The sequence below is a fragment of the Diachasma alloeum genome, unplaced genomic scaffold (assembly GCF_001412515.2).
Source record: "Diachasma alloeum isolate Michigan unplaced genomic scaffold, Dall2.0 Dall_scaffold_00828, whole genome shotgun sequence".
In the NCBI taxonomy this organism is placed as follows: domain Eukaryota; kingdom Metazoa; phylum Arthropoda; class Insecta; order Hymenoptera; family Braconidae; genus Diachasma; species Diachasma alloeum.
This window is the reverse complement of record NW_021680955.1, coordinates 127,399-154,290: the sequence shown is the minus strand read 5'-3', so window position 1 is coordinate 154,290 and position 26,892 is coordinate 127,399. Positions and strand designations below refer to the sequence as shown.

At 37.5% G+C, this 26,892-nt stretch overlaps 4 protein-coding genes across 7 annotated transcripts in view; 1 reads left to right on the top strand and 3 right to left on the bottom strand.

Annotated features, from left to right (window-relative positions):
- Positions 1-327: 327 nt before the first annotated feature.
- On the bottom strand, positions 328-11,390 carry LOC107044858 (blastoderm-specific protein 25D). 3 transcript variants are annotated; one of them, XM_015266907.2, is made up of 3 exons: positions 11,201-11,390; positions 4,416-5,296; positions 328-3,492 (listed from the first exon to the last, which is right to left on the bottom strand). In XM_015266907.2, the coding sequence occupies exons 2-3, from the start codon at positions 5,248-5,250 to the stop codon at positions 998-1,000; spliced, it is 3,330 nt and encodes a 1,109-aa protein (XP_015122393.1). In that variant the 5' UTR covers positions 5,251-5,296; positions 11,201-11,390; the 3' UTR covers positions 328-997. The 3 variants fall into 3 exon arrangements, with proteins under 3 accessions (XP_015122393.1, XP_015122394.1, XP_015122395.1); XM_015266908.2 differs by having other exon boundaries at positions 11,258-11,390; XM_015266909.1 differs by lacking the exon at positions 11,201-11,390 and adding an exon at positions 10,743-10,780.
- Positions 11,391-11,523: 133 nt separating this feature from the next.
- Positions 11,524-13,414, top strand: LOC107044859 (proteasome subunit beta type-1). Its single transcript, XM_015266910.2, has 3 exons — positions 11,524-11,747; positions 12,237-12,426; positions 12,922-13,414. Exons 1-3 carry the CDS (start codon positions 11,650-11,652, stop codon positions 13,342-13,344), a joined length of 711 nt encoding a protein of 236 aa, XP_015122396.1. The 5' UTR covers positions 11,524-11,649; the 3' UTR covers positions 13,345-13,414.
- Positions 13,415-14,417: 1,003 nt separating this feature from the next.
- On the bottom strand, positions 14,418-18,614 carry LOC107044857 (endothelial differentiation-related factor 1 homolog). Its single transcript, XM_015266906.1, has 4 exons — positions 18,306-18,614; positions 18,171-18,222; positions 17,760-17,920; positions 14,418-15,118 (listed from the first exon to the last, which is right to left on the bottom strand). Exons 1-4 carry the CDS (start codon positions 18,378-18,380, stop codon positions 14,957-14,959), a joined length of 450 nt encoding a protein of 149 aa, XP_015122392.1. The 5' UTR covers positions 18,381-18,614; the 3' UTR covers positions 14,418-14,956.
- Positions 18,615-22,804: 4,190 nt separating this feature from the next.
- The window catches only part of LOC107044848, a 14,730-nt gene continuing 10,642 nt past the window's right edge, over positions 22,805-26,892 (bottom strand). For both annotated transcript variants that reach the window (XM_015266897.1, XM_015266898.1), the window contains one exon: positions 22,805-23,941. In XM_015266897.1, coding sequence (XP_015122383.1) covers positions 22,811-23,941 — 1,131 coding nt within the window. In that variant the 3' untranslated portion in view covers positions 22,805-22,810. The remainder of the gene's footprint in view (positions 23,942-26,892) is intronic.

Below are 26,892 nucleotides of genomic sequence, written 5' to 3'. Positions count from 1 at the left end.
TTTGGAGAAAAACATCAAATAATTTTTTTGAGGAGAATTATGCAATTTCCAAAATCAATCTTCTGACATTTTTCTCTGTACCTTTTTATTTCAGAGATTTTTGCAGGAGAAACTGTAAACTCAACTTTTTAAATATCTAAAACTAGTTGATTCAGAGGAAAATATCGAAGAATCATTTTTTAGTCCATAGAATTTCTCATAAAGAATATTTCAGTAGCGAAGTGGTCAAACGGTTTAAGTTAATTTAGTCTTTAGTTGAGGTTTCCAGAAATATTTCCGAATTTAAGGAGATAGCGAAATTTTCATAATAACCTTTTTTGTAAAGCGAATTGAGTGCTACTAAAAATGTTATGAAAAAAATTTCGCTATCTCAATTAGATTTCGAGATATGCATTGGAAACTGGCCGACAGCCAAAATCTACTTAAACCCTTTGAGCACTTCGCTACTGATTTCTAGACATTTCTACAAACTGAAATCTATATTTGTAAGATCTTTACAAAGCCAATTTTCCAAATAAATTGGAAATTAAATGAAAAATCCAAGTTTTCCAAAATTCTATGTCACACTATTTTGAAAACTACTAAAGGACTATTTTAGTAATTCCCAAAATCGAAATATCTCAACATTTTTCTCTAAATCCAAAAGCTTCCCAGCCATCTGTAACAATATTAATTATTCAATTTTTCTCTTTTCACCTCTTACCCCCCTCCCTCAACAAAATATAAATTCATCAGCACCGCTAATCCCCCCACCTTCCATAACAACAATATAAGTCTGAGAAAAGTTCTTCTCAAATCCCAACACTTATCCTACAAAAAATTTAAACTCCAGAACCCAAAAAAAACCCTCGTCCCCCTGAAATCAATAATCATCAATGAACAATCTCCCCAGACTGTTTACAAAAATATATCTCAATTGACATATCCATAAACGATACTCCCTGAGCCGCTCGCCCCCCATTAAATTAATTTTACCCCCATAATAATGCACAAACGGTCATACGGACGTTGATTCAGTGCTGCAGTTGCTGACAACATGGCGATGCTCGCAGAGTCCCTCCCTCTCCAGCTTCTTCTTCAAGAAGGCATTCTCAACCCAAAGATCCTTCATCACCATATCGATCTTCCCCAGTCTCTCAACATTCCCCGAGTTCACCTGAATCTGATTCTGCAGTGATTCCTGAGTGTTCTTAACAATCATCTGCAGACCCTCCACTTCACTCTTGTGCTGCTTCCACACCTTCTCCATGAGCCTCTCAGTGCAGATCCTCTGCTGCTTGATGATCCCCTGCAGGGACTTGACCTTCTTCTCCTGGCTCTGCAGTTTCGAGGTCAAATTCTTCATTATCACGTCAGTAGAGCAGAACTGTCCCCCCTTGAGACTCTGCATCTCAAGAATCTCCTTGAACAAAAGCTCCTTCTGCTTCACCAGAGAGCTGCATTCACTCTCCACCTCAACCTTCCTCTGTATCAGCCTCTGTATCTCCCCCTCGATCCCAGAATAATTATCAAACTGCTGGCAATAACACCCCAAATTAATCCTGCTGGGCACAAACAGTAATTCATTAGACGAAATCGAGTGCTCAGCTATTTGATTGAGCTTCCCAGGCTCGAAAAGCTTCTGACTATTATGATAAATCTTCATAGTGGCACCTGTAGGACTCACAGGAGTCCCTCCAGTGCCACCGTCCCCAGGAACTTGGGGATATCCACTGGGGAGACTGGCAGATCTCCTCACCAATCTGTGCTCGACAGTCTGAACAGCCATGTCAGTCCTCTCAACTTCCCTCTTTGCCACCTTCTCCTCCAGCTCCATGATCTCCCTGTCCTTCTGAGCCAAAGCCTCCTCGCTCTTCACTTTGAACTCATCAAGCTCCTCCTGGAGGTCCACGTACTGCTGCTCGAGATTAAACTTCTCATCAATGGGCGACAATCGTCCATCATTTCTGGATTTATCTCCCATGCTGAACTGCTCCTCATACTCTGCGATTTTTGCTATCAACTCAGCCAACTTATCATCACTTATTTTCTGCTCCTGCTCTATCAATTGTCTCTCCTCCTCCAGTTTTCCAGCCCAGTAGTCCTCACACTGGTAGTACTCAGTCCTGAGGGAGTCCAGGGACTTCTCAAGCTCTGACAATTGATCCTGAAGAATTCGCTTTTCGTTGTTGTGCCTCAGCTCCTGTTCTTTCAACAGTGAAGTCAGTCGATCCCTGTCCTGTCTGATCGCCTCCAGATCATTCCCATCGACCAAGTCCTCCCCTTCAGCTGGATCCACTGGTGCCTTCAGAGAATTCTCTCTATCGAGTTTACCCTCCAAAGAGGAATGGGAACTCTCGTCCTTCCTGGGGGGATAATCCCTCAGGCTCTTGTGCTTTCCCTTCGTCTCTAGGTTATTAAAGTTCTTATCGATGTTAATCGTCCCATCGCTGGTTGATATCCTCTTAACTAGTTTAGACGACTCCGTTTTATTAATCACCAGATCTCGAAGTGACTCACTGGTTCGTTCTTCACACTCGTTGACCTCGTCTTTAAGACTATTCTTCTCTGGTTTAATACTGTCTGCAGTCCTCAGTAATCCCTCGAGGAGGGTCTCCAGGTTACTGAAGAGCTCTGGAATCTTCTCCCTGTGCCTGGAGAGAGTCATCTCCGGTGGGACACTGGAGTCATCGAGAATTGTTTTCAGGTCCCTGATTAATCTACTCGCCTCATCAGTCTGCAGCCAAGTGACATTGGAGCCCTGTGAGTCCACAGAGTCCAGTTGTCTCTCTTCTTTCAGCTCTGGGGCCTGGTCAGCCAGGGGTTCTGAATCGCAGACTGAGTTGGGCCCTTCAGACCCATCGGAAAGGTCTAGCTTCGAGAAGCCCAGGGTTCTGTTCTTCATCTCCATGTTTCGACTCTTCAGGGCTTCTAGCTCTGACGTCAATTCGTCGTTCTGGTCTCGCAGGAGGGCTGACTCTGCCTGGAGGGTCTTTATCCTCTCGACGAGGGAAATCACCTGTTCGTTCTCACGTTCGTCGTTCTGGACTGCCTCGTCGTGCTCAGCTGCTAGGATCTGGACCTTCCGGAGTAACTGATTGTTGGAGTGCTTCAGCTTGGAGATTTGCTCCAGGTGTCCCTGGTTCTCAAGCTCCAAGGCGTGGTTCTCGTTCAGGGCACTTGCCAACTTAGATCTGATGCTCTGCTCCTCTTGCTGGAGGCTCTGCACCTGTTCGCTCAGGGATTTCATCGTGAGGGACTGGGCTTCGCGTTCTGAACTGTTCTGGTGGGTTAGCTCTCTTATCACTTCTGTGTGCTTCAGCTCCAATTGCTTGATCTGCTCCTTTCGGGATTTCTCGAGCTTTATGTGATTCTCATCGATTTCTTGGGCCAGGAGACTCGCTCGCTCGTTCGCCTCTGCAACGTCCGTTCGCAGTTTATCCCGTTCGCCTCGCAATTGATCACCGATCGTGTTCAAGGATCGAACTTCTTCTTGGTAGATTACTAAGGCACCTGTGGAGAAAAGAACAAAAAACAATTTTCTTGGCACAAGCAAGACTTATTTGAAAACTCTGTCGTTATTCTCTCAGTGTATCATATTCCAACGAATACCGCATCGTAAACACAATCATCCAATGCCATTCCCTCGGTAAATGACTGCCTCGCCAAATACCATTCAGCCCCACCAATCAAATATTATTACTGCAGGAGTTAATTAACAATTTCAGATGACGAAAGATGAAAAAAAAACATCGAGATAACGTTCGAAAGATAGTACACCCGGGCCTTAAGGAGAAACGGAGCCCCTGCGTTCATATGAATCTTTAGAATTGTGTTTTCTCCTGCAATTATTATTTTTTATTCATTAAACTACTTTATTGACTCAACAATGCGATAATCGAGTTGATAAAGTAATTTCGTAGACAGAAATTAATAATTGTAGGAGAAAACACAATTCTAAGATTTGATGTAGACAAAGGGCTTCCGTCTCCCCTTAAATCAAGTAAAATCTCAACATAAAAATTGCTGTATCTCATTGAAGAAAGAAATTATAATTAAAATTCTATTTGCTAAGGCTTCCGAAGACACCCGAAGATGAGATGTTAAATTTTGTCAGATTTTTCCAGAGCTTTACAACAATGTTATTCAAAAAATTGTGAAAAGTGTTGACTAAATATAGGGGAGGGTAGGGTAAAACGGACACTTTTGCCTTTTTTTGTTCATGAAATGTTCATGAAATGTTCATGAAATGTTCATGAAATGTTCATGAAATGTTCATGAAATGGAATAAATTTATTTTCCAATTGAAAAACAATGATTCCTCTTTGTGATGAGCTTAGACTGACCTCAATTGATAAATCTGTTTCTGAGTTATGAGTATTTTTTAAAAAGTCAAGTGTTCATTTTACCCTACCCTCCCCTAAACCATGACATACCTTTCAGCAGGTTCATGTGCGTTCTAGCAGTAGGTGGTATTGAATCATGCTGAAGACTCTTGATCTCGTCATTGAGGACCGACACCAGCTCAGTCAGGCTGATCTCCGACGAGGAGAAACCCAGATCAGACAGGAGGTTCTTGGGGTCGGTGACTCCCGCCAGCTCCCAGAGGGTTATCACGCTTGATTTATCGAGGAAGCCTGTCTGCTCTGGGCCCAGAATGCTGCTGGGGTTCTTCTCGTGCGTCGAGTCGTTCAAGTGGAGCCTCGTGAAGTCTGTGCTGAGGGAGTCCTGGAGGTTGCGACTGTTCTGGAAGAGCATCGTGAAGTCTGAGAAGTTTATGAGACCGTCGCAGTCCATGTCCAGTTTCTCGAAGAGACTCTCGAGCAGGTGCTTCGAGAGCAGGGGTGTCTCTGGGTCTGGACAGTCTGGGTTTTGGGTTCCGTTCATGGTGCCGTTGAATTTGTAGCAGAATTGACGGAGTCGCTGGGATTCTAGGGAGTTTGACCAGTGTCCATGCTTCCTGGGGGAGTTGGGAGGGGATTCTTTGAGGGGATTGGTGATTGTTGGGGGCGCCTCGAAGTCTGGGGATTCGGTGCTGCCGAGGAAGGTGACTAGGCCGTTTTTGAAATCTGTGAATGAGATTTTAGGGTTTTTCAGGGGGTGAGTGGAGAGTAGGGAGGTGATTAGGTCCTCACCGCGCTCCTCCAGTTGGAGCTTGTCGCAGAGGGAACGGAGGGCGGATGGGGAGAGGTGGGAGTGGCCGGGCTCGAGGCAGGACTCGAAGACGCTGAAGAGTTGCTGCTCGTAGGGGTCGCAGGGCTTTGCCTCCATTGCATCGCTGGAGGGCTGTCAGCGGCGAGTCGGGTTTACATTTATGCTGGAACAAGATTGATTGAATGGGTTCTTTTAGGGCGGAGAACTCACTTGATTCTCTAAGGAAGATGTATGTGAGATAGTTTCAGAAAAAATGACATGGGTTTTGAGCCTCCAAGGGTCGATTTTGGATCTTCGTTTATGTTTTGTTAACCATAGTGAAATGAGTAAACTGTGAACATTTCAGACCTTTTGCTACGGAATTAACAGGAAAACACGTATTTTTGCGTTTTTCTCATTTTTTTGTTTTTACAGTTTTCACGTAACTGAATTTTAAAAAAATCTGTAGGTCACTATTTTCCATCGGAAATTATCTGAATTTTTCAAAATTTTTAATTCGCATTTTTACTATGAATAATGAGTTCCCCAACTTTAAAAAATTTTTTTTTTTGATTTCATATTTATTGATTCCATATTCTATTGCTGATATCGGTTTTAAAGTAATATGGATAAAGTGCAGGTGAGTCGTTGAGTGTGCGAGGATAAATAAATTTAAAAGGCTCAGAAAAAAATTACCCACAATTGATAATTTTTCCCATGAATTCTAACTTTGATGGGTGCAAGAATTTGCTTCGCAAAATTGTTTCTTCAATTTTTTTGTAAACAATCTTTGGTTTGATTAGCATGTTTCGATATAACAACCCATTTCGGACACGCAGACCTAAATTATTTACACAACTTTGACACAAACGATAATTTTCATATTGGACATCGAATTTTTGTTCATTTTTTCTGATTCTTTGAGTTTTATTCTAGATTTTAATCTTCTCTTTAACCACGAAAAATTCATTTTCTCATAAGACTCCCCGTTATTTTTGCACTTCAAGATTAATTATTACCAATATTAATAGACTGTCGATTGAGTACAAACTCAACCAGAATGTTTCTATTGATATTAACTTTCGTTGAAAATTTATTTCAGATGCTAATCTGCAAAATTCAAATTGAGTCAACCGTTGACCCTCACCCTCTTGGAAATTGATGACGACTTTTTCTACAATTGGGGGGTTTGAAAAACTATCTCTCAAATTTTTTCAGATTTTTTCGGCAACCCAGTAGGAGATATGATTTTTGTCTCGTTTTTTCGTTTTTCTCAATAACTCGAGTTCTCTCTATCTGATTTTGATTTATTAAGCGTCAAAATTTTCGAAAGGTCGAAATTTTTTTTTTCGATCTTCAGATGCTCATAGTAACGAATTTTTTGGAAAAAAAAAGTTGAAAAAGTTGAATTTTGCAAATTATGTCACTTTTGATTTATTTCATTTTTTTCAATAGTTCTTATAATCAAAACAAGTATTTTGAGCTATCATACGAGTTGGGGATCGTCCTGGATCCATTTTATTTGCAATTTTTTCTTTCCGAAATTCAACAAATTTGATAAAAACACCCCAAAATGGCGTTGATTAGCTTTGATTATAAACAGTATGAAGTGAATTTGACTATATACCTATATATTGCATATTTTTCGATACATAATCGAAGTCGTTTTGAGGTGTTTTGACCAAATTTGCGAAATTTCTAAAAGAAAAAATTAAAAATAAAATAGTTCCAGGAGGATTCCCAAGTTGAATGACTGGTCAAAATACTTGTTTTGATTATAAGAATTACTAAAAAAAAAGTGAAACAAATAAAAAATGACGTAAATTGCAAAATTCAACTTCTTCAACTTTTTTTTCGAAAATTTGTTATTATGATCTAGGAATCGAAAAAAAAAATTACTGGAAATAGTCGTATAGATGGTAAAAAATGGAAAATTTTGACGCCTACTAAATCAAAATTGGACAAATAGAACTCGAGTTATTGGGAAAAAACGGAAAAATGTAGGAAAAATCATATCTCCGAACTGGGCTGCCGAAAAAATCTGAAAAAATTTGAGAGATAGTTTTTCAACTCCCCCAATCGTAGAAAAAATCGCCAAGAATTTCCAAGAGGGTAAGGCTCAGCGGTACCTCTTATACTACTTTAACATTGGTTAAAGCCAATGTTGAAAGGAGAGAGAGAAGAGGGTTAGTAGACTGAGCCCAAAGAAATCCCCATCGAATAAAACACTGAAATCAGTAGCGAAGTGGTAAAACGGTTCAAGTCCACTTATCTCTCAGTTGAGTTTTTGAGGAATATTTCCGAATCTAAGGGAGATAACGAAATTTTCGTAATCACATTTGTTGTAGCACTCAATCGGCTCTAAAAAAAAGGTTATAACAACAGTTTTGCTATCTCCCTTAGATTTCGAGATGTTCATTGAATACTGGTCAATAGTCAAAAGTGACTTGTACCGTTTTACCACTTCGCTACTGAAATGCAATAATCAGATGAAAAATGTTGTATATTTCTTTTTTAATTTCGAAACATCGCGAGAAATCTCGACAACACAAATTTTGACTGCAAACAAAAAATCCATGTATTGTTAGGTCCTGATAGATTCATCTAAATCCACCTAGATGAATTATTTTCGCAGGAAAAATTTCGATAAAACCGTTTTCTGACATTTTCTACTGCAGTTCCTCATTATACGGATAATTTCGTGTTTAATGAGGTGTTAAACTCTCTGATTTCTTTCTCGAAATCACTAGAGGAGAGTAGGGCAAATGGAGCGTATTTTATTACCAATAACTCTAGATCAACAGAGTGGAAATCAACAAAGAGGAACAGATGAGGTCTGTGCGAATTCCGCTATTCCTTCCAGAAAATGAGATATCTATTTACTGGATCTATCAATTCCAGATTTTACTGGTGGTTTTGATAGAGTTTTTTCGGAGTTCTTGGAAGTCCATTAGAGGATTAACTGCGAGACAAGTAGGTTGAGAAAAATAATGGCAAGAGATAATTGTCTAATTTTTCTGCAGAACAAGTCTTATGACATTTTTTTCTAAACCTATTATTTTTCGATTAAATCGCAAAATGCGCTCCAGAAAATATACGAAAACCAGTTACCAGACCGAAGTATTGAACAATTCTTTCCTCTATACACTGAGAAAAGAAACTTCTAAGAAATAGAAATTCTATGATTGATACAAATCGTTCATCGATTGAATAGTCGCAAAAGAAAATGCTATTGTAAGACACAAATATCGATTTAATTTTAATGTTTTCGATTGAAAACGAATGAGATCAGTTATCTAAACTTTTTTTTTTACTATCTACTTTTCAGAATCAATGTCTGTATTATCAGATATCTTCTTCGAATAAAGCATGTAATTATCTAATTTATCAGCGTCACGATATCCCGCAAAAGAATATCTGTTCTATTGAAAGCAGAATTCATAGATGCAATAAAATATTCATTTCGTCTATGAGGACCATATTGTTGGATACTCATTGATGCGAGACTTTCGCGGTGAACAGTTTCATGTTTACGACAAACGCAATTCTTCATCATTTGAACTGATTATTTTTCCATTGCAATTGTGAAAAAAAAATTATTTGCGCCAAATCCGAAGCGTTTGAACTAAACCAAAATTGAATTGTATGAAATCGATTTTGTCGCAAAAACAAGTATTTTCTAAATTCGATAGAATAAACAAAATATACTATACTATAACAAAATCGATTTCATACAATCCAATTTTGGTTTAGTTCAAATCGATATTTGTGTCTTACAATAGCATTTTCGTTTGCGGCTATTCAATCGATGAACGATTTGGATCAATCATAGAATTTCTATTTCTTAGAAAAAAAATTTCTCAGTGTAATAACCGAATAATTCTAGAGAGATTAGGTTTTCGTAAACTTATACATACAAAAATGGTTACATAATAATAACTATGATAGAAAGGAAAACAATTCTCCTCTGAGTCTCCATTCCAATCCAAAATGAAATTCTCAACGCTCGTTTTCCCGAAATACCTAGGCAATGAATCTGTGAAAAATGAGTCCACACTCTATTTTCATCGGCCAATCCTCAAATGGTCAGCACTAGATTTAATTTTTTTGGTAATTTTTAACTAGTAATTTTTTTGGATCAAAAAAGATTTGTTTGAGGAAGTATATTTTTTCTCTCAGTGTAAAGGAAATTCGAAATCTTAAAAGAAATTTTACATGAAGTCTGCATTTGCCAGAACATCATTCCATAAGAAATCTGACAGGATTTTATCTAGTCCTTCTACAGAAGTTTTGATATTACAAAACATCAAATGATTTAGGTGACTCTGGACAACATATTGACCAGCCGCACATATATCAGTAGCGAAGGGGTAAAACGGTTTAAGTCGATTTTGATTATTGGCCAGGTTTTAGTGAATATCTCGAAATCTAAGGGAAATAGCTAAATTTTTGTGAAGACCTTTTTTGTAGCACTCAATTTGCTTTAGAAAAAAGGTTATTTCGAAAATTTCATTATCTCCTTTAGATTCGGAGATATTCTTCAGAAACTGAACTAAGAGATAAATCGACTTAAACCGTTTTACCACTTCGCTGCTGATATCTATAGAATTTCCATTTACTGATTTTTATTTAGAGCATCAAGAGCTGTGAGGAATTAATTTTAGAAAATAAATCAAAACAGCGAAAGTAATTTACCACAAATTTATGGAATAATAAAGAAGTAGTGCTGGAAATGACATTTCTTGCTTGCACGGAGAATACAATTTTTTTCGGAACTATTAAATCCATTTTTGCGACAACAATTTTCCATCTCTCTTTGCCTATTTGGCACAAAAAAATCCTTTTTGATTCCGAATGGAAACAAAAAGGATTCCAATTTTTTGTGTTAGGGTAACTAAATATGATCTAAAAACTCTGAATATGCGATTGTTATGATTTTTTTTCTCCATTTTTTTCGAAATTTCCTTAAGAGAGATCAATCGAATTTCACTAATTTTTTCATGAATATAGACTTTAATAAGCTCTATTCATTGAGACCAATTAAAATTCAATTTTTCGTTCGGATTAAAAAAAATTATTATTTTTCCAAAAATCGATTTTTCAACGATCAATCAAAAAATTGTCATCAGAATGGAATTAGTCATGGCTCAAAAAATTTATAACAATACCCTCTTGTTGTTAGTATAATAAGTAAAATTTTGAAGACATTTTAATTGATGATAGCGCTATGACATGAAAGAATAGAACAAGAAGAATAGTGAAATAAGAATTAAAAAAAAAAGAACCCATTTCGAAGTAAACTATTAATCCATTACCAACAATAACAAACTCATTTATAAAAAAATGCAATTGTCTACTCGTTTAATAGGGGCGGGTGGGATAAAATGGACACTAGACTTTTTTAAAATTGTTCATAACTCAGAAACAAATTTATCAATTGAGTTCAGTTTAGGCTCGTCGCAAGGGGAAAGAATTGTTCTTTGTATTGAAAAAAAAATTCTTAAATTTCATCAACATTTCAACCCCTCATTAACATTTAAAAAAAATTCAAGTGTCCGTTTTACCCCAACCTCCCTTAATTAAAAAAAACGACTCTATTAGCACAAGTAAGACTGGTTTCAGAACTCTACCGTTTTTCTCTCCTTGTCAGTGTATTCTCATCACTAAATATCTAGTCCCCTAGTAAATAAACTTCGCATGTCCCGAGAATGTCCTAATACCATACAATTAAATGAGTAAGCTCTGTGGGAATAAGTAGGTACACACGCACCGACCCAAATAAACTCAACAGAACCTGACCAGCTCTTCAATCACCGAGGATAATAAACATCAGAAAAACTCCGGACAACAGATAAATTCACACGACCCAATGACTCCCATTATCATTCACATATTCAATAAACTGATTCAATAAACCCCGATAAACTGAAAATCGCAGCACGAGGATGACAGAGTACCAGCAGGAAACCAATAATAAAGGCTTGTCCTTGATACAAAAATGGGATTGATTATGTATATAGCATGGGATATCACATATACCCATGTATGGCTTCACTGGAACTCGATTATCCGCTCCAATATTACTCACCAATTATTTTTATCAATTCGTCTCGACGAATTCATTCGATTGTCCACTAATAATTACCTAATTTCAAGAATTTTCGTCTGTCCCACATACAACTCAACTTAACACAACTCTTTTTAATTATAACTTTGTTTTTTTTGCTCTTGATATTGGCAGTTTGACTGTGCTTTAAGATCAGCTGACTCTATTGAACCATGATTCAATTGTAATGAGATAGCTCCAAAACCTCAAGATTTACATTTTTTTTTGAAGAAAGTGAGTTGATGGATCGAGCACTAGGGGGCTGAGTGGGTCGTTGAGGATTGGACTTGAGGCGATGGATTTTGTCGCTCATTGTCGCCGAATTGTCATCCTCAACCTCAAGGACCTCAAGCAGGCAAAAGTGTGTTGTCATCCGCGAGAAAATTAACAAATCCTGTGGTTTCTAGAGCTGATACTAATTGGATAGTGTCATGGCAATGTTGAGTGGATATGCTGGAGGTTCTCTCCCAGATTACGAGGCTCCTGGGGCCAAGAAGGTGCATTTCAGCCCTTATGCGGACAATGGAGGGTAAGAAATGTTTGATAACCTCACTGGGATTGGGAATTCGATGAGTTTTTAATTTGATTCTATGTTCTGTTTTTGAGGTCGTTATCCCTTTTAACCTTTACAGTAGATGAACACTGCCCTATAGATGGACTCGCTACTTTTGGATAGGAAATTACGCAAAAAAAAATGAAATGTGAATTGTTGTTTGAATTTTCACTAACTGTTGTGATTCTTAACCCCTGAGTGACGATTTTTTTTCGATCAATTTTTTTTTCAATTGCTAAAAAACAAACGTCCTTCTACTGGGCGGTTTTTTTAGGCGTCCACCTACTGGGCAGTTTACCCTATATAACTATTGATAAATGTAAGAAAAAATTTCCAAATTATTCTGTATTTTCGATTGATAAACAAATTGTAATTGCCCAAATCCACCACCCTTATGTCATTTTAGTTTCAAATCGATGGGTTTTGTTCTGCAGTTTTAATCGGGATTTTCTTGGGGTTTTGCAGGAGTGTAGTTGCTATTGCCGGTGAGGACTTTGCGATAATCGCAGCTGAGACTCGATTGAGCGCTGGGTTCTCAATTTACACTAGGGATCAGGAGAAGCTGTTCAAATTGTCGGATAAAACTGTCCTCGGTTGCTCTGGGTGCTGGTGTGACACTCTGACGTTGACGAGAATTCTCGCTGCTCGTATGCAGGTAATTTCAAAGTTTTTTTTGTGGGTATTTTTTCGTTGTGATCATTTCTTCTAATGAATTTTCTGAGGTACAAATGAAATTTGAAATTTTCACTAATCGATCCTACAAATGGATGAGTTTGAAAGAAAATATTTGAAGAATTCTCACGCAGGAAACGCAGACATTTCACCCTTTCAAATTAGTTGGTTTATAAACGAAAAAAATCCATCAAAAATTACCTGCGAATTTTAGTAATTATGTAGCATATCCGCCTTTTAAAATCGTTCAACTGACCTCTAGTAGAAAATGAAATAAATAAATAAATAAGTAAATCACACAATTTTTGTGAAATTTTGACTCGAAACATTGTGTTCAGTCTCATGCAGACGAAACTGTAAAATAATGAGAATACAGAAAATAACCGACCGACTACTTGGATATCTTCAAATACAATTTTGTGATCCAGAATCTTTTCTCAAATATCTATTTCAATTATTCGTCTTAATTCACCTACAGATGTACAAGCATGAACACAATAAGGACATGTCAACTCCGGCAACAGCTCAGATGCTCTCCACAATGCTCTACTACAAGCGCTTCTTTCCCTACTACGTGAGCAACATTCTAGCCGGTCTGGACGAGAATGGAAAGGGCTGTATCTACAGTTATGATCCCATTGGCCACATCGAGAGGAACATGTACAGAGCTGGTGGATCCTCTGGAGCTCTTCTCCAGCCGCTCCTTGATAATCTTGTGGGCCTCAAGAACCAGGAAAATCCTGAGAAGGAACCCATCACTAAGGAGAAGGCTCTCACCATCATCAAGGACATGTTCATCTCAGCTACTGAGAGGGATATATACACTGGCGACAGTGTCAGCATCAAGATCATCACTAAAGATGGCATTAAGGATGATAGTTTTGAGTTGAGGAAGGATTAAGTCTTTTTCATTTGGAATTTTTACGAATATCTATTAAACTAATCGAAATAAATTCTCTTTTGTCAATAAATGATTATTCCTATTGTATACTGGCTGTTCCCTCGCCATTGCCCGGGATATTCCCTTCACAACTTCACGGTACTCCCATCATGCAATTCAAAATTACGTCAAGTTGCATTTTTCATGAATTAATCTTGAATTTTTCTTAAAGTACCTAGACACTGATATTAAAATGGACAGTCTCATCGAGAAGATTGACATTTCATGAATTAGCTGAATTTTAAATGGGATCAATACATGTAGCAGTTATTTTTCTATTTTTTTTTTTGAACAAGCGTTTTGGCCTTTTTTTGAGACTTTAACATTTTTGTCCGTGATAACGATCGCATTTCAGGAAAAATGGAGAAGAGATTCGGATTCGGAGATGGTAATTTCATACTTAAACAAAATACATTTGAATTTTGTAAAACTGTTATTTTCTAGAAAATCATGGCAATTTCCATACAGTTCGGGAAATCGCCAGAAATGTTCTCTGAATTTCTTCAATTCATAGATTCTTCTTCAATTTATAGCTTACTGACAAGGAGATGAATCTATGTAAAAAAAATCCTCTTATGTAAAAGCGTTTTGGCCTTTTTTTGAGACTAACATTTTTGTCCGTTATAACGATCGCATTTCGGGAAAAATGGAGAAGAGATTCGGATTGAGCTTGAAAAAATCTGTCTCGAGATGGTAATTTCATACTTAAACAAAAAGCCTTTAAATTTTATAAAACTGTTATTTTCTAGAAAATCATGGCAATTTTCATACAGTTCGAGAAATCGCCAGAAATGTTCTCTGAATTTCTTGAATTCATAGATCCTTCTTCAATATGTAGTTTACTGACAAGGAGATGAATCTATGTAAAAACAAATCCTCTTATGTAAAAGATATTTTGAGAACTGGAAAAGAGGTCTTTTGACATACATCTCCATTTCGGAAATTCTTGCAAAATAAATAGAATTCAATGTTGTTTCTCCATATTTTTAATTAACTCGGTTGTTCATAATTGATTGCTAAATCTCACACTGGGATTTTCCATTAATAATTTATTTCGAAAAACAGTATAACAGATGAAAAAAAAAATTTACAGTCATAAATTACATTTATTAGTGAACTCAGTACAATTTCAGGATAAATCACGATGGAAATTCTTATACATCATTCTACGAATAACCACATGAATTCTATTATCGATAATTGTGAGTTGTTTTAATGATTCCTATGTGAGTAACATTCACCTACACGTTATACTCATTGATTTACTTTTCTTTTTAATTTTTAAGCTCTTATAAAATATCTATGTTTTTTCAAATATATAAACAGAGGTGTAACAAAAATCTATGTTATAATACATCGTATCAAAAAATGAAGCATAAAGATGAGAAAGAAAAGAAACAATTTGTGAAGGAGGAAGGAAACAAGAAAACAAAACGGTGTTGGGAGATTATCTCTGGTGACTCTAGCATTCACGTACGCATTTTGACTTTTTTTTTCTTTGAATTTTGTGTTGTTGTCGTAGTTGTTAGAACCTTAAAGAAAGTTTTCAAGTACTCGTTGGTTCCCCGGAGATTCAATGTTTCGCTGATGATCCCCGGGGCTCTAGTGGTTTACCGCGGTCCTTTCCGCGAAGTTTCATGCCCAAGACTTTCTCAATTTTACCGATTACCAGCTGATTGGGGATGCCACGACCTGCCTCGTAGTCGTTTATCACTTGAACTTTTTCGTTGACTTTCTATAGGAATGTAAAAGATATTTGATGAGTTTAAGAAAGCCTCATTATGCAGAATGGATAGTTAATTATGTGTGAGAGTACGGTGATGGGCTTCCCTGAAAAGAATCAATTTGAAGATTATTTCAGTAACAGCTCATAAATTCAGTAGCGAAGCGGTAAAACGGTTCAAATCAATTTTGACTACTAGCGAAGATTAGTTTATACTATATTATTTTATTTCATTTTTTTTGCCTTTTCCGTCTTCAGGATTAGATTAAGTTATTGCGATTCATTCTTATTCTTGATATATATATTTTTGGCAACTGTAAAACTGCACGTTTTACAGCCCTATACCGACGAATAACTGCATCAAATATCTTTTCGAATAATGAGAGATTACTCGTCAATTCGATTTCTATCCTTGTCTCTTGATAGAATGATTAATGTAATGAATGGCATTGAATAGCAAAAATCACGAATTGGAGACTGAAAATTTTTGAAAAGGAATAATCGCCTAGAAAATAGAAAATAGTATATGTCGTAACGAGTGCAAAAAAGTGTTTTTTGGCGAGTGGGAGGTTTATATCACGAGCCGAAGGCGAGTGATATAATTCCATGAGCTAAAAAACATTTTTTCACGAGTTACGAACAATATTTTTCATCACAATGTGGCGGAAATTGGACTTTTAGGCACGCGGAGCTGATTTCGGCTTTTTTTCATATAAAAAAATTCAATATTTGTGTAAAAATATACAAAAAAGAAATTTAGCCATGTAAAAGGTGATTTAAAAAAAACTAGCTCGTAATTGTTATTCCACATATTTTTCCGAAAATTTTGAAGAAAAAAAATCCTTCGTAGCTCAAAAATTGGAGGTCCTGGACTGTTTTTGGCATTTTAAGCGTTTTCGGGCAAATGAACAATAAAAAAAATTTTTTTTTGCACTAATTATTCGTTTTCAGATCTATATAATCGATCTTCAACGTATAAAAAGGTTCACTCCAATAACCCACGATTTTTAAAACTCATAGTAGTCTCCCCTTAAGTTATTCAGAATTGTTTTCCGGAAATCCATAGGGATTAGATTTTGGGTCTGATTTTCTTGGGATATACCTTAAGTCGAGCTGGGTTGTACTCAAAGTGATTAGAGGGAGGGGAGATAATTATATCATAATACCGTTGATATGCGCACGTTGCACCGTCATAATATCGTTGAATATGCACACGTTGCTATGCACACAACGTTATTCTGTATATGCATGAGGGGTATACCAGTTTTTGCTGACTTGCTCCACAAGTGAAATGAAATGGAATGAAACGAGTCTTTAGGGTATGGTGGTGGGGTCACTTTGCTCCAAAAATTGAAATTCGATGATCAATTTTTAGATAAGACCTTAGGGGCTTCAGGATTCCCTCCATTACAACAAAAAATCGTGATTTGTTAATGAAAATTTTTAATTAATTCATTTAAAAAATCACAGAATATTCTTTCAAAACATATTTGTAAATTATTGAAAAATGATAGTTTATAAAGTTTCAAGATTTTCTAAAAAAAGCCCATGTTCCAAAATTCCAAAAATTAGTATTGCGTTATTTCGTAAACGATTTTCACTTGGAATTTCGTGAACGAATTAATGATATTCTAGTACCTTTACCGTTTGGTACAGACCACGCTCTAATTTCAACCATTTTCAATCATTAAATTCAGAAATTAAATTACTTGAGAAAAATTTGAATTATTGTTTTTTAAACCTTCGTTGTTTATAAATAAATAATTGAAATTGTTTAAACTTTCGGAAAACCTCATTTTTAGGCATGAAATCAATGTCTGGCAAAATTATCAATATTAATAAATTTGTTACGATTCCGAATCAATAATTCTTATGGTGGAAAATTGGTTGTTTATAAATTATTAATAGAAAATGCTCATAATTTTCAAAAATTTGCCTTTTTTAATTATTTCATCTTCTTGCAAAAGTAAACTTTATACTTTTTTTCAGATTTTAAAAATGTTTTCTAATGATTCAATATCGAAATTCAAATTGAGACCTGCAAAGTTTAAATAATAACATTGTAAAATGTCCGGAATCGTAGGGTCAAATGGGGATCAAATGCAAGCTCTGATGTTCGACTACAAAAATAGAAAAGCATTTCACTGGAGAAAAAATAGCCAAAGTACTTGGATATCCTTAAAACGTAAAAACCTCAAACTTGTATTTTTTCCAGAGAATTTTTTTATTTTTGGCATCCCGCCATAAGACCCTTGATATTTATTCATTTATTTCCAACGGAATTCGTTGCCGGCATGTCAGTCTTTAACCGGAGAGTATAAATTTTCCCCTGAAGCCAAATCAGTAGCGAAGCGGTAAAACGATTGAAGTCGATTTAGCTCTCAGCTGAGTTTTCGAGGAATATCTCCGAATTTAAAGGAGATACCAAAATTTTTGTAGTAACCTTTTTTGTAGCCCTCAGTCCGCTCCACAAAAAATGTCATGAGGTAAATTTCGCTACCTGCCCTAGATTCCGAGATATTAATTGAAAACCGACCAATAGACAAAATCGTTTGAATCATTTTACCGTTTGGCTACTAAATGTACGAAATAATTTATTTGTCATGAAATAAAATAAATGAAATAACATATTTATATGAAATAATTTCCTTACCGTGGCAAGATCCTTCTGTGACAGATTCTTATTAGCTCTTCCCTGCTGAATCAGCTTCCCCAGGTCCAGCGGTACAGTCTCATGCTTCAACTCCTCAGTTTCGCGATCGAGTTTTGCTGTGTTTTTAGTAGTTACGTGTTGCTTATTAGCACCACCTCCCCCTTTGAAAACAAACGGCCAAACGCATTACAACAACACGACGATAAAGAAAACGAATAAATAAACAATTAAAAAAATCCATCGCATTCGAAACGAAACTAAAATTGCGGAAGTCTTTGCTATTCTCTATTCTGTTATAACAGAAAAGTCAATAAACACGAAGGAAAATCCGATGACCTGGAAAAGTGACCCAAACGTCCTTGATGTTCTCTTCAACAAATTAATTTTTTTTAACTGAAGAAATAAACTTACATTTAACTTGAGTGTCGACTGCAACTCCCTGGCGACGTGCATTGTTGATTGCCTTTAATGGTAATTTTAAAATTCTTTAGCCCATTGAGAATCTTCACTCATACTTAGTGATTAAAAAATCAAAATATTTTGTACCTTCTCCGATTTCAGTGCTGAGCCTTTTGGGGCCTTCTTTCGGAGCGTAATCGGCACGGTGTCCCAGTCCGACATTTTTTATTAAATTTTTATCTTTGTGATGAAAACTAACGTGAGAATTTAATGACTATTGAGTTTATTACAACGTTCACGGTTATCGAGTGATTCTTGCTTAATTCGGTGATACCTTTGATTCAGATGGGACCACCACTAGCGTGGCGACAACAGCGATTTCGTGATATTCCAGTAATTTCCACGAAAAACGTTGACGAAAAATCAACACGACCACGAAGTCTGATTTTCGTTGTAGATGGCATGAAGATATTCTTCATGGTAGATGGGATGGATTTGTCGGTAAAATGGTAAACTGCGGCGGGATACTAGTTGTAGATTTTCAATTTATAGATGTCGTTCCATGGGTGATATCCGATTTTACTGAAGATGAAAGAAACGTGAAGTTGTTTTATATCGAAATATCTCGAAGCTGCCTGACGGCTAATCCTTAATTCTGATTGGTCAATATGTGACACGAAGTTATTCACAAAAAAACACGCGGCATTTTCAAATTCTTCAGTGACATAATTTCAAATTCTTTAGTGGTAATTTTGTTTTTCACGTCATATATATATATATATATATATATATATATATATATATATATCATCGATGAAATTAATAAATACTGTCCTTTTATGGAGACCGATTATTAAAAAAAATTGAAGATAATTAATTGAAAATGAAAAATTCTTTATAGATTCTTTTACTCTACTTCGCTATTCACTTCAATCATTAGTCGAATTCTCTTTGATTCATTATCAATATTTATAAGGTATTCATGAGAAAATGAAATTCAATGAATTCCATTTCTTTATTTCAACAAATGAATAGAGCAGCGCGCGCGGAGCGCGCCTAGATCTTGTCAGTAAAAATTACGGAACTCAGAATTCGCTCACCGACTGAGAAAATTTAAAATTTTTCACAGGCGATTCAGATAAAAATTACGGAACACTGGAAAAATTCCGTGACAGTTCCGTAAAATTTCCTACAACCACATTTCACTCTGATATTACGGAAAAGATACGTAAAATTTTTATTGAATATTCCTCTCCATGTGCGAAATGAATAATTTCGAAGGTAGAATTAATAATTCTGGCGCGCCCGTAGTTTGATAGGTGATGTCAAAACCCTTTCTCTACAGTGAGAGAAAAATGATGGAGTTCTCAAACAAGACTTATTTGTGCCAATATAGTATTTTTTTGTGATACTTGCCTCAAAAGTGCACTTTTCAAAACGGTTTAGTGTGCGTAAAGCGGTTGTTTTCCGCACGGCGTACGTAAAGTTCTCGGGGCACTGCTCGAGCGACTGGACCATTAATGAAAATAATTGGAGGGGGGTGGGGGGTAGACTGGAGAAGAAGAGAAATACAGCAGATGGACACAACTTTCAGATTACATTGTGTAAAACCGTCAAAAGTAGAAATTTGTGTTAAGGATTGACGTAAGTAATTTGGGCGGGAGTTTTTCACAAGAGTAAATTTTTTTATGGTCAAATGCCATGAAACTTTGGCAAATAGTATTTTTCCGGCCTGTTGCGATGGGGTTTTTTACTCGTGTGGCGTTGGCCTCCGAGCCGTAGGCGAGCCCAGGAACAATATTTTTCTGTAGTGATTTTCAAGTTTTCGAGTTTGGGAAGTATGTTATACCAATTCCCAGACGAGAAATCGTAAGAAGCAGTACAGAAATAGTATATTTCAGCACGTGTGGGGCAATTTCGTCTTTAACGTGTGTGGGGTTTACAGCATGAGCCGAAGGCGAGTGATGTAACCACAGACGTTAAGGACAAAATTTCCCAACAAGTACTGAACAAAATTTTATGTCACGAAGCCTGAAACCGGCTGAATTAGACACGAGACGCGAAGCGTCGAGTGTGTAATCCAGCCGGTTTCAGGCATGAGTGGCATAAACGTTATTTGAACCATTATAAGATGAGCAATCTATCGCTTAGCTCTTTGTCATATTGTCAATATCAACTGAAACATAAAAAACAAAAAAAATCGATATTGACAATATGACGAAGAGCTGAGCGATAGACCGATCATTTTATAATAGTTCAAATAACGTTTTGCCAAAGTTTGATGGCATTTGACCATAAAAAAATTTACTCTTGTAAAAAAGATGCTTGCGTCAATCCTTAAACTTGGAGAATAGCACATTGTGTTACTAGTGCGTACAGTTCCACTTTTTCACACGCACGTATAACACATCCCATTTTTTGTGATACCTGCCGAGTTCAGTGTTCGGAACGGAAGGGGGGTAATGCGGTTGTTTTTGTGCGCGAGTGCGTAAAGTTCAAGAGCGTGCGGAAAACAACCGCTTTACGCACACTAAACCGTTTCGAAAAGTACACTTTTGAGGCAGGTATTATAAAAATTTGTGTTATTGACCCGTCCATACTAACGACGATCTATATAAGGGATTTCAAACGTCGACACACTTGTGATGCGTAATTTGTTAAATGAATAGCCTTCGTGTAACAATAGTTTTTCGCCTTTTTGGCTCAGCTTTGTGCAGAGGTATGATTACTGTCATGAGGCACTTTTTATTCATATTTATTTCCTACTACCATTACGGTTTTATAGGCTCCTCATTGGTCTGCCTGGCCTCTCCCACTTCTCTGTTCTGATTTTTCAAAAGTCTTCGAGTGATTCTTGCAGATTAGAGTGCGGTCTGCGGGGTTACGTGATACTTTTCGCCAAAATAGGGAAAAACCGGTCAAAAGATGGGAAAACAATTGAAAGGCTACCGTAGAATTATCAGTTCGATAACACGTATGAAAAAATTCAATAAAAAATCTACCGAATCCGCTAGAAAATTCTATTGGAATTCTGTAGGAATTCTATGGGGTTTCTATAGGATTTTTATTGGGATTCTATTGAAAAATTTGATTTGTTTTTTGCGCTGATTCTATTGAATATTCGATAAGAAAAAGTTAATAGATTCCGAGTTCCTGTTTAAATTTTTCTCTTGAAATTTTTTTTATAAGAATGCTCGGGCATCAATTTTTCAAGTTTTTTCCATTCGGATTCTGCAATGCAAAACAAAACAAAATCCAGCAGAAAAAACCTGGAAAATTTTGTGCCCAATAATTTTAATTAAAAAAATTTAAGAGAAAAATTTCAACAGAGATTCGAAATCTATTGACTTTTTCTTATTGAATATCCAACAGAATCAGCGCCAAAAACAAATAGAATTTTTCAATAGAATTCCAATAAAAATCCTATAGAAACGCTATAGAGTTCCTATAGAATTCCAAAAGAATTTTCTATCGAATTCGCTAGATTTTCTATTGAATTTTTCCACGCGTGCAAAAAAATAATCAATTCAATGAATACCTACAGCAATTTTTTGTATTTATTTTTTGTTATTGTTGAGCTGAGGAGAGGCTTGTGTAGGTGTAAAACAGTAATTGTAGCACCAATGAAATAAATTCTATTCTATTCTAATCAATTCAAGGCCGAATCAGGACGTACTTCATGTAATCAAATACTGCACTCTAATTGGTCTGGACCCAACCGCCAAAAATGACCCTAGTAGAAAATCCAAAATTATAGCGTTACATACCTGATCAGAATCTGATATGATAACTTGATCAGCGTCTGACCAAAACCTGACTAAAATTTCCACGCGGGTATGATTCAATTTGAGAGTGAAATTCGTAAGTGTTCTGGTATCTCACATGGTAAGAGCCCCCGACGAAGTTGCGCTTGTTTTTTTATATTATACACACACTTATTTTTTTCTTTTTTTTTTCTCACACTTTTTCTTTTTTTTCCAGCGCATATAAACAAAAACAAGGAAGCTCTACAACAGAGCAAAGGTTTAAAACCTTATAATAATAATAAATCTATAAAAAAGCCCAATAAAAAATTGAACACGAGTGTCACAGAGTGACCAATGTTTATCGAACACCAGATACTGAATTTCATTTTTTTTATGTACCTGTTTTTTTTATGTAAATAGCTGTAAATATTGTAAATACCTACTGTAAAAAATAAATAAAAAAAAGGTTAAAAAAAAGTAACAGCACCCGACGCGACATTGGGAGGTCCCGGGTTCGATTCCCGGCTAGTTACTAATTTTTTCTCTCAAAAAATTTAAATTTAATTAATGCCTAATGATGGTAGGCGGTGAAACTCTAGTGGAAAACCCAAAATTATAGCGTTACATACGTGATCAGAATCTGATATGATAACTTGATCAGTGTCTGATCAAGACCTGACTAAAATTTCCACTCGGGAACCTGTTGAATACTATATATCTTCTACCACGTGACATCAAATGGTGCAATTCCATTGAGCGAACTCTGAATGGGAAAAACTATCAAACTCCTCATACCTTCAGACCCTCACCAATTCATGAAAGGTCCCCCCCCCCCCCGTTTCCTTCGAAATAAAATTCAAAGCTAGAACGAAGTACACAATTTATTAAACATTCCACATCTACTCATTACAATCTGGTGACCTCGGACCCCGCATTAGCGGCAGGCCTGAGTTTGCCATCGCCATGGCTGCTCCTCCGGTTTCTCGCCTGATGATGCCCACTCCCCCCGGCATACGCGCCCTCCTCCTGCCTCTTATGCATAAACCTGCCATTCCCATCAAGACACTCGCAGCTCAAACTCGAGGAGTCGACCTCACTCTGATACGGGCTCTGCACGAGTAAGCTCTCCGTGGACTTGGTCGGCTGAAAATGTCTGTTGGAAGTTCCACTGGAGCCTCCCGAGTGCGCAGACCCCCCGGACCTCCTCTGACTGGAGGACGTGGGGGTTTTGGCCCTGCTGTGGCTCTTCCCCGGCCTCTCGGCACTGTGCGTCTTGATGGAGGCAGTGTCCAGGTACCCATAGCCAAAGCCGTACCCTCCGAACGCTTTGGTCGTGAGATTGTCCCATGATTTAGGCTTTGCGTATTGAATGCAGGCGGGTGGTCGGTGTTGAACGTTGGGGTCCCAGTACAGAGTGTCTGTGCTCAAGGAAGTCGAGCAGGAGGCGACACTCTCAACGGTTGTGGAGACGTCGCTGGAGGTTACCGAGTGGAGACTGTGACCCGATGCCCGGGGACAAGAGTGTCCGCTGTGCTGTTGGGGTTGGCTCTGCTCCTTCTGATTGTGGTGTTGCTGCTGCTGGTGCTGGGACTGCTGGCCCTGTTGCTGAGCCTGCTGCTGAGCCTCATTCCTCGCTCTTCGTTGCTTCTCTCGTCTCCTCCTACTTGGAACGCAATTTGGATCGCAACAGGGACTTGCTAGGTCGTAGACGTCTAGGCTTGCTCCGTCTGCGGGGTCTCGTCGGCGATTGGCACTGGAGATGCAGGCTACGCACAGGCTGTTGCTCGTGTGGGACGGGGGGTGATGAGTGTTGGAGTCTTTTGAGGAGCAGGATGGGGATGGGGCTTTGTGGGAGGGCTTGGACTTAGCCGGGGTCGAGGAGCCGTTGGCCTGGTGGTAGCTGTGGCGGGAGGAGATTGTCGAGTCGTTTGAGGCCTTTGAGAGAAAGTGGTGGTGGTCGCTCCGCGATCGAGGGGGGCCCACCGCGACTAGGCATGCTGTGCTGCGAGGGATAAGGCACGGACGACCGTCTGCGTACTAAAATTTGAAGGAAAATTTGGTTGGTTGGTGCGGAAGAATGAGCTATTTTGCTTGTTCTACCTCTGTACATTAGTGGGCAACTCATCACAGGGTTTCTATGTTCATATTTGAAATGTCTTTTGTATGGATCAAATTAGTGATTTCAGTGAATGGAACGTCTCCGGATAGCCAAAGGGGTGTAAGTGCCAAAAAACGGTGACCGGATTTTTTCCCCCCTGAAACAATTTCCCGGAAAAAATTCCCCCGTCAGAATTCCCCCGGAAAAATTTTCCGGTGGAAAAAATCTCTCGTCTAAATATTCTCCCGGAATTATTTTCCCGGAATATTTTCGATTCTAGGACAGTTTTTCTCCGGACAAAATCTCCAGGACAAAATTTCCCCGAGAAAAATTTCCCTGGACAAAATCTCTCCGAAAAAGAATTTCCCCGGACAAAATCTCCCTGAAAAAGGAATTTGCGATTAGGAATCCGGATCCGGCCAAAATAATTATAACGATAATGCTCAATTAAAGGGGTTTTTATTACTGAATCGCACAATAGACACATGAAATTATCGAGTCTTTAGCCTCAATGAAATTACAAAGGAACAAAGGCAATAGAAATGATAGGGAACACGTAACAATAATTACTTGGGAATTATTACGGATTGTTATTTGCGGAAAATTTACCTCTCAGAAGACTCGTTGAAAGGAATTTTTTCGAGGAAATTTCGCAAGAAGCAATAGTCCGGGGAATTTTTTTTCCAAGGGGATTCTTTCAAGGAGAAATTATTCTTCGGGGAAATTTGTTTTCAGGGAGACTTTGTTCGGGGATTTTTTTTTCAGGGAGATTGTGTCAGGTCAAAAATTGTCCGACTACCAATATTTTCCCCTGAAAATCACCGAAAAAAAAAATCTCCGGCAAAAATGAAAAATAAATATATTATAATTTTTAACTTTATTGTTAACCCTAGATTGGTCACCATGCGAGGGAATTGCCGCTACATTTCGTTTTATTCACCTTGCCATCGACTGGTTGACCGGAAAAATTTGAGAAAAATTGAATTCGTCAATTGAAGTATCTGGAAAATTCTAGCATTTTTTTTTCAATATTGTATCCTTAATTCTGGGAGAAAAACCAATTATTTCCAACAGGTGAACAATTTTTTCCCGTGTTAAATGAAATTGCCTGTTGCGCGACGCTGCTGGGAACTCGCTGATCGCGCCCGGGAAGTGTAGAGTCGATTCGACAACGCTGGAGCCTAAATAACACGGCGGCACTCTCCCGCGAAGGTGACTAAAGTCACATTTTCCCGTCAGGTGACCAGACTAGGGTTAATGTTGGAGAGTATTCTCGTTACTCCTCCAAGTTATACATGATAATGACAATGCAATTTATTCATTCATGATTGGTTGTTTGGAGATATGTTTCTTTTGAAATGGATTGACTTGGTAGTGTAAGATGATGTTTTGTTGAATGTTGTCAATATTTTTTTTTATGAATCTGCGACTTTGTAGGACGAGAATGCTTGTCAATGAAGATTCATTGATTATTGGGGNTCTCTCCGAAAAAGAATTTCCCCGGACAAAATCTCCCTGAAAAAGGAATTTGCGATTAGGAATCCGGATCCGGCCAAAATAATTATAACGATAATGCTCAATTAAAGGGGTTTTTATTACTGAATCGCACAATAGACACATGAAATTATCGAGTCTTTAGCCTCAATGAAATTACAAAGGAACAAAGGCAATAGAAATGATAGGGAACACGTAACAATAATTACTTGGGAATTATTACGGATTGTTATTTGCGGAAAATTTACCTCTCAGAAGACTCGTTGAAAGGAATTTTTTCGAGGAAATTTCGCAAGAAGCAATAGTCCGGGGAATTTTTTTTCCAAGGGGATTCTTTCAAGGAGAAATTATTCTTCGGGGAAATTTGTTTTCAGGGAGACTTTGTTCGGGGATTTTTTTTTCAGGGAGATTGTGTCAGGTCAAAAATTGTCCGACTACCAATATTTTCCCCTGAAAATCACCGAAAAAAAAAATCTCCGGCAAAAATGAAAAATAAATATATTATAATTTTTAACTTTATTGTTAACCCTAGATTGGTCACCATGCGAGGGAATTGCCGCTACATTTCGTTTTATTCACCTTGCCATCGACTGGTTGACCGGAAAAATTTGAGAAAAATTGAATTCGTCAATTGAAGTATCTGGAAAATTCTAGTATTTTTTTTTCAATATTGTATCCTTAATTCTGGGAGAAAAAACAATTATTTCCAACAGGTGAACAATTTTTTCCCGTGTTAAATGAAATTGCCTGTTGCGCGACGTTGCTGGGAACTCGCTAAACGCGCCCGGGACGTGTAGAGTCGATTCGACAACGCTGGAGCCTAAATAACACGGCGGCACTCTCCCGCGAAGGTGACTAAAGTCACATTTTCCCGTCAGGTGACCAGACTAGGGTTAATGTTGGAGAGTATTCTCGTTACTCCTCCAAGTTATACATGATAATGACAATGCAATTTATTCATTCATGATTGGTTGTTTGGAGATATGTTTCTTTTGAAATGGATTGACTTGGTAGTGTAAGATGATGTTTTGTTGAATGTTGTCAATATTTTTTTTTATGAATCTGCGACTTTGTAGGACGAGAATGCTTGTCAATGAAGATTCATTGATTATTGGGGGAAGAGTTTAATTCGAATTATTTGGGGGAATTGGTTCGAAAATGTTGACAATCAATTTATTGCAGTAACGTAATTTATTTATTATTGATCTATTGAAAAAGTTGAATTCTCATCTGGCGGGTCTTCGAAGATTGAAGGATGTAATAAATGAAATTGACGTTGGCAATGTGTGTTTGTGTAATTGTTTTTCACATTCGTAAAGGGAAATAATTCGGGGAATTTGTTTTTTGGGGGGGAATTTTTTCCGGGGAATTATCTCCGGGATTGTTTTCGGGGGGG

Coding starts and splice junctions, on each gene's coding strand:
- LOC107044858 (XM_015266907.2), bottom strand. CDS start 5,250: ATGGAGGCAAAGCCCTGCGACCCCTACGAGCAGCAACTCTTCAGCGTC. Junction 3,493..4,415: donor GCACATGAACCTGCTGAAAG/GTATGTCATGGT, acceptor TTTTCTCCACAG/GTGCCTTAGTAATCTACCAA.
- LOC107044859 (XM_015266910.2), top strand. CDS start 11,650: ATGGCAATGTTGAGTGGATATGCTGGAGGTTCTCTCCCAGATTACGAG. Junction 11,748..12,236: donor CCTTATGCGGACAATGGAGG/GTAAGAAATGTT, acceptor GGGGTTTTGCAG/GAGTGTAGTTGCTATTGCCG. Junction 12,427..12,921: donor TTCTCGCTGCTCGTATGCAG/GTAATTTCAAAG, acceptor ATTCACCTACAG/ATGTACAAGCATGAACACAA.
- LOC107044857 (XM_015266906.1), bottom strand. CDS start 18,380: ATGTCGGACTGGGACACCGTGCCGATTACGCTCCGAAAGAAGGCCCCA. Junction 18,223..18,305: donor CAGCACTGAAATCGGAGAAG/GTACAAAATATT, acceptor TTACCATTAAAG/GCAATCAACAATGCACGTCG. Junction 15,119..17,759: donor CACAGAAGGATCTTGCCACG/GTAAGGAAATTA, acceptor ACATTCCTATAG/AAAGTCAACGAAAAAGTTCA.